This window comes from Habropoda laboriosa, unplaced genomic scaffold (assembly GCF_001263275.1).
Source record: "Habropoda laboriosa isolate 0110345459 unplaced genomic scaffold, ASM126327v1 scaffold67, whole genome shotgun sequence".
Classification (NCBI taxonomy): Eukaryota; Metazoa; Arthropoda; class Insecta; order Hymenoptera; family Apidae; genus Habropoda; species Habropoda laboriosa.
In genome coordinates, this window is record NW_017100242.1 from 3,130,547 (window position 1) to 3,137,705 (window position 7,159).

The window sequence follows — 7,159 nt, forward strand, 5'->3', positions numbered from 1 at the left end:
CCGAATCCTGGTCAGCCAAGTCCTTCGATGAGTCTCGTTGCGTCAATCGTCCAGACTGAGACCCGTCCATGTTCTTTTCGATTCTGCCGAAGAAACAAAAATACTTCGATATTCTTTGAAGAATTTTTTAAGAAAATTCCGTGCAATGAAATATTTCAAATGTATTACTTGTACTTCTTCCCTACGCTGTCTTTTCTTCGCACAGGCGATACTTGAGTGCTGGTCTGTTCAGAAACCTTGCGACCACGCTTCTCCTTTTTACTCGCCTCCTTTTTGTCCGTGTCGAAATCGAACATCCCCGCGCCGTTGATGATACCAAATTCTTCGCCGTAAATTTTTCTCACAGACTTGATCAGTCTGCTGCAAGCTCGCATTTGACGCCGATGACAGTACGGGTGACAGAAATTTTGATGGGAACAGTAAAAGTTGAACGAGTTCGCGAACTGCACGAGGACTTTCATCCAAGGGAAATTTTTGTTTGTTTCGTCGGTTTCGTTGCTGTCACTGGGACTTTCCGGTGGTTGATCGTCGATTAGAATTCCGGGAGATTCTTCTCCGCTAATTTCTCCACCGAATCCAGGCTCGGAAGTGTCGCTTCTGTCCGACAACGAACTGACTTTCCTCTTCGATTGGATCGAGTCTGCCCGTTTCACTGTATCTAATTATTAATCGTTGAAATTGTAATATTTCCATTCCACAGATATTCGAAGTGGTGATTTTTACTCTTTCGAAAAATGTACTTACAAGCCTCGCATTCGGTATCTTTCCCCTCTTTAGTGCCACGTCGAAGTTTCAAACTTCTTTTCTTAAACGAACCAGTTGCATTTTCCGCGGTACCGCGACGCAGAAGAAACGGCCGTCCTTGCGGTGGTTGTACCCGTTTATTCTTCTCTTTTTCAGCATTTTGGAAATCTTCCCCTTGAATTGTAACAGTTGATTTACCGCTGCCTTCTGACATATTATCAGATTCATAGAGGACGAAACTGATCTTGCGTTCCGCTAGACATTAAATTTCATTAAATTGAGAGAAATAAAGTGGAACAATCTTCCTTCAAATAAGGTTTATAATATCTTCGATTTTTAAAACAAATTCGTTCCAATATCAATTCTTGTTACGTCCCAACGCAAACGTTGATCACATTCATAGCATTGCGGATGAAAGCAAAATTAATCTTTCGAGATTATTGAAATTTAAATATTTTTCCCCCTCTTACCGCAAACCATGCAAATTGAAATAAAAATTTCCTTGGTGAATTTTCACTAGAAGTCCGTATATTGAATACGTTATTGAATTAGCGTGACAAAATTTGCGATTCATAAGCCTGATACGAGATTTTAAATAATACTTGTAAATTCATATGTTTCGTAGTATTGTAAAATACTTACGAGCTACTTCACGATCACCTACAATCGACTGAAGGCTCTGAGCGGACGTTTGAGAATGGCCCATTGACGAAAGTGCCATGCTCCATCGTCGGTTCGCTTCTCTGCTGTACATTCTTTCCCAAGGTGCCGGGCGTTCCTTCGTCAGAAGTTTATTTAATTTTGGCAAAGTTTGATACGTCTCTCTTAAAAACGCTGTCACTTCCAAAAGTAAAATGCAAGCAGCGAAGCGTAATGCAATTGGACACTGAGACCCATAGCCATTTATGCTAGCTGAAACAGCAGTCCTTATTCGTCATTAATTCAAAATTGACCGATTTTCTTTGTGATAAACAAACACTTGAAAATTGTTTGACAAACATTCGTTTTTGATATGCGAAATTCACCTTCATCGAGAAAATCTTCTTCTTCGTCCTCGATAATTAAGTCCCTCTGTTTGTTCTCATCGGATACCATTGCTATTACTTGATCAACATTTTGCTTGTCCTCGTGCAATAGTTCTTCTAATCTTGCTCCAATAGCCTGTTAAGTATGCATTGTTATATGTAACTCTTTTTTACGAAGTTTTTCTGTTGTACATAAATAATATCAATGCTTGTCAAATACTTCTGCCCATTGGTAGAATAATTTTCCAGCGGTGCGTTGCAACACGTGAATTCTAGACTGCGCTGTGGATGCACTTCTGTTATTAATTCCAACTGATGAACGAAACATTGGAATGTTCATTTTCATCCAGGTTGGCCATTGTCCTTTGTTGCACTGATGAACGAAATGAGCACACTCCAATAAGAGAGACGTTCGCGCAACAACAGGTGCATAAGGCTACAAAGGAAATACACAAGCAGTGATTTTCTTATTTCAAAATACGAAATCGATAATATCTTCGACGAAGAAATATGGATTTGATTAAACACGGTATAGGAATAAAATATTTTTACAAGATCTAAAATCGCTGCAATTAGATAGTGATCAGGAACCGAACCCGGTTGGCAGGACTCCAGTAAGAATGAAAATCTTAACATTCCGCTGTAAACAGTGGTACGGGGTACTAGCCTCCTTTCTTTCAATACTACGAATTCAGATTCTCTCGAAGCTTCGCCAAATTCCATAGAATTTCGTCTGCTGAAATCTAAGAAACGCGCGTAAATTAACTTAAACGTGCTTGAAAATAGTATTATACGATAATTTGTTGTTCACTTACAGCTTCCAGGCGCCTCTTCTAAACTCTCCTTCTTCTTACTCTTTCCGAAACCAATTTTGTTCAACTGATCTTCCATTCGACGTTTTGCTTTTTGCAAAGTTAGACCGACACTAGGTGGACGGAATATTTATAATTGTCGTTTTAAATATAGTCTGTGGTTAGAAGAATTTCTGAGTTTTTGCAACAATTAACTCACCCACGTCCCGACCTAGATGAGCTACGATGATGACCATAATGGAAACTTGGTTGCCTAACGAAACTACCGTCTGTGGGTGATTCGCTGCTTTCGTGACTATCTGTAGAATCAGTTCTGCCGTATTCCTTCCGGAACCAGTTGACTGAAATTAATCAGAGTATATTCGTAATACGCAGAATATTCGTATACATATTCGCAATCAAATTTTATACCTATGCCACCAATTTGAAAACGTGTAGATTTTCGAATTTTCCCACAAGTGAAGGAGTCTATTCCTAAATTACGTTCACTTTGTCGCGGAGTAAGTATGTGATGTTTTTTCCTTAGATTTCCTAGAGGACTCTGATTAATCTTGGTATTTTCTTCGCTTAGCTCTGTTTCAAGAAGACTCTGAATAAATGCAAATCATACGATTACAAGTGAAAGATTTAAAATAGTATACAGGATGTTTGATAACAGATGATAGAAAATTTTAAGGGTGTGGTGTTTTGAAAATCACTGTATCGCCTGTAGCTTGACTTGCCCTGCATTCGTTGCTGTCAGGAGGGTTGCACGGTCACGGGGATATTTTGAATTGTTAATAACTAAAAAACGAAGCTTCGAACGCAATTTTCTTATTCTTCATTTTCTTCTTGTTCTGGCTTGTAGAATCACCCCTTAAATTTTCTATCAACTGTTGTCGAATATCACGTATAATGTATTCTATCTTATATACATACTGCACAAGTTGAAGATGTACTTCTCTTCTTGAAAAGAAATTTCCTAGTCCCTCGATCGTCTACAGTGTAACACGTATCCCCTCCAATGTCTGCGTGTTCTTCTAAATCTGACTGATGTATATGCCTAAAAATATTTCATCCCTTTATTAAGATTTATCTTTCCTTTGTGCAATATTTTGTTTATGCTGAATATTTATTAAATGTACATGCAGGCTGCAACTTTCTTTACCGAATTACACGGGTTGTTTGAACATTACTGTTACATCGTTTGTTAGGTCGATCAGCAGAGTCCAAGATTCCACTTAGAGCGACACGACGAAAAATACCTCCGTGCACCTCTTTAACGTAGGACATAAACTGTCGTAGATCGCAATACAAGCTTATGTTCTCTTGCGATTTCAGCTCTTTCAGTGATTTCACGAAACGCGTGACCAGCGCCTTGAAGACACAATTGAAAATGTGACCCTCTATGCCTCGAACGCTGTGACTACCAAGGCCATATGTCGCAGGCGCATTTCCGGCGTTTGTTGCAGTTGTAGTTCCTGTACCAGTTACATTCGAACTACCAGTCCCTCCACCACCCATAGTACTTCCCATCAAATTAGCACCAAAATTCGTCGCGTATCCTCCTTGCGATCCAATTTCTGGAGACTTGCTGGATCCTCTCTTTTGATCTATAGCACAAAGTATCCAAATTGTTCATTCGTAATAAACACATTTGACAATTAATCGTGCAATTTAAGTTTATAGCATTTTTTAATCAGTATTTCACGTATAATCTACTCACTAAGTGGAGATAGCAGGGAACTTGGATCCACGCAGAAACCAACGAACGCGTGAAAAAATTCCAAGATCTCTGGAAGTGGTTGTTCTCGTACCATTGATCTGAGAAACCGTGAGAATTGCTTCGAACTGGCTCTGTACAATTTGCTGAGAATCGTTTGACTTTGTGAACGACAAAAATCCGCCTGTGGACCACGTATTCCTTCTGCACAGGTGTGTGGACATCCTAAATGCTTCACCACTCTGATCACACAATTCATTAGAAGATTGTGCGACGAGAATTTGGTCTGTTCCAAAATATCTTGTCGGTATTCTTCCTCGTTTACGGGAGAATCTTTCTTTTTCTCAGTGTCCGATTTCTCGACAGCCATTACTGACTCTAACAAACAAGTATAAGTAAGATTTATTATTTATGGAATTTCGTGTGAAATTTTCTTTACTATTTTTCTTACCACTGAAATGAATTATTTCAAGCATAGAAATACAACGATATACAGTTTATAATTACATGTTGCAATTACGTGTCATTTTCCTATTTACCTGTCATATTACCCGTAATTTCGTCGCGAAGACATTGCTTCATCACTCCCATATCCATCAACAGCTCGACCAAATTTAAAATATTTTCACATACTCGTAGGCTACAACAATTATTATCTCGTAAAGCGACTGTGTGCACGGCCTGGAAAAATAATTACGAACAAATTAACCGTGTACGAGAATCTTTCACCGAGGTAAAGACTGCATACGTAGCTTGAATGAAAGAAAACCTACTTTTAAAACAACTTGCAAATCAATATCGCCTTCTTTGGTGATATAGCAAGAGGAACCAGGTGCCTCTGGTATTTCGTCGCTGGCATAAGTGATATTAGAATCCGTCTGCGATCGTGTCAGACTGGGTTTTCGTTCTGAATATAAACGACAACCGTGTATGCTGATAGCGTCTAATTGACTATCTATCGAACCCTATAAGAGAAACCACGATAAATTAAAGATCACTATAACTATCCGAGGAGGAACGGTTCGAAATTGAATACTACAAGACGTACAAACTTAAGCAAATATTATACGTTCACTTAAAACGAAATGCACGACTGTCTACCATTCGAAATTTCAGATTAGAAGTATAACTATACTTCCTACCTGTCGCTTCATATAATCTGGAGATGGGGTAGGTGTATGTTCCGTAACGGTAATTATGGGATTCGGTGCTGTATACGATTGACTATAAAATCGACTTTGTTTCCTCTCAATACGAGTATCGCCGATGTACCTACGAATTAGGATTAATCAGAAGCAAGATACGATCAATCTTTCTTTTCTATCAACTCCCTCCATGCCATTTGCCATTGCGAATTCTAGCCAAGCACTACGGTCTGATCTCTAAGGCTCTTATCTACTTTGGTGCGTTTGCCATTCCACGTTGCATGCTCGATTGTATACGGTCCTCGGAACCGTTATTTTACTGTGCACGTTATTCCAAACTTGACATTGTCACACGAAATATCTTTTCGTTGGTTAAATACACGGAATAATTTCACGAGGTATATTATGCACGTGTCGAAGAAGTAGATTTCGATTTTACGTATGGCAAGACTTGCAAAGTAATTTCATTACTTTTTGTCCAATCTTTACTTGATTCGTTTATAATGTAACATTTGTAGGAAAAATTTAGCATCTTGGGAATGTAAACTTCATTAAACCATTTCAATTTTCCCTCTATTATTTATGTTTACTTTCGGTTAGGAAAGAGTCGTGCCTTTTCCCAGTTTCTATAATAGAATCTTAAGTACATAATAATAATGCACGTATACCTGCTTAATATACATGAAACGATGTATATATTACAGGTAAAGTGTAAAGTCCAGGCAATGTTTAAAGTGTGAAGATTTAAAAATATTATTTCATACTTCGCCCATGTAACGTAAATATTGTCAAAACATCTTTAGGCAAAGTGTTGGCATATCAGCTCGTGTTAAGCTTCTTTTTCAGTCATTGAACATTTATTAAGAACAGAAAAAATTGATACTTACTTTGGGCGAATAATGAAGAATACAAAGAAACAAAGTTACTTTGGGAAAAATTACGAAATATAATGAAATCAAAATGAAAGTAGCATGGGAAACAATTGTTTCCGACTTCGTCTTAACTGAAACTGTATAGTCACTGTAGATTGCAGCATTGTACAATGAATGATAATGTTAGAGCGATTGCAGAGTCACAATTTTGTTAACATTAGGGCGAGTTAATAAATATATTACACCTTCCTGCTATTTTCGATTCAGAAGGCGTAATTAACGTTGAAACTTAAGAACAATTAACGTTGGAACTTGAGTGGATCGGAAAGTTTTTACTAAAACGACAATAATTCAGTGTTGAAACATGTTCACCATTCCTATTGAAGATTATTATGGAATACGATTTGGAGTAACGTTTTCCTTGTGCCGTTATTATAGCCCGACAACATGCAAAACTATAGGAACATTAAACTTTCTTTCTATGTAATTTGTTATGTACATACTAGTTAAATTAGCATTGATTAAAATGATAAAACTCAAAGCTTGCAAGAATAGTGATATACTTTTTTCCTAGGAATTGGACAGCAAATGTTGAATACTTTTGTGGATTTTGCTTGTACTATACACGTTCGCAAGGAATTGTAACTTGTTACATTGTAAATTTCATTTCAGATAAAATTTCGAAGCATACGTTTTCTTATATTTCAACAAATCCTTTGAAATAATAGATTGTATAAAACAACCGCTTCTACTCTTCACGATTGAGAAGTAATCTACTTAAAAATTACGCGTTCTAAGTAAAACTTCTCCTAATCATCTTTCCTAATCAAAACTTCTCGAATCATGGCAAGATTATAAT

The 7,159-nt window shown here is 37.5% G+C and overlaps 1 protein-coding gene across 1 annotated transcript in view; it reads right to left on the minus strand.

Moving 5' to 3' along the window:
* The window catches only part of LOC108571990 (protein unc-80 homolog), a 29,573-nt gene that overhangs the window by 13,527 nt on the left and 8,887 nt on the right, over nt 1-7,159 (minus strand). The window contains 16 exon segments of the mRNA XM_017934164.1: nt 3-83; nt 169-658; nt 745-999; nt 1,387-1,656; nt 1,770-1,905; nt 1,990-2,205; nt 2,322-2,512; nt 2,585-2,694; nt 2,781-2,922; nt 2,993-3,170; nt 3,500-3,623; nt 3,729-4,173; nt 4,308-4,661; nt 4,823-4,964; nt 5,057-5,248; nt 5,426-5,555. Coding sequence (XP_017789653.1) covers nt 3-83; nt 169-658; nt 745-999; nt 1,387-1,656; nt 1,770-1,905; nt 1,990-2,205; nt 2,322-2,512; nt 2,585-2,694; nt 2,781-2,922; nt 2,993-3,170; nt 3,500-3,623; nt 3,729-4,173; nt 4,308-4,661; nt 4,823-4,964; nt 5,057-5,248; nt 5,426-5,555 — 3,456 coding nt within the window.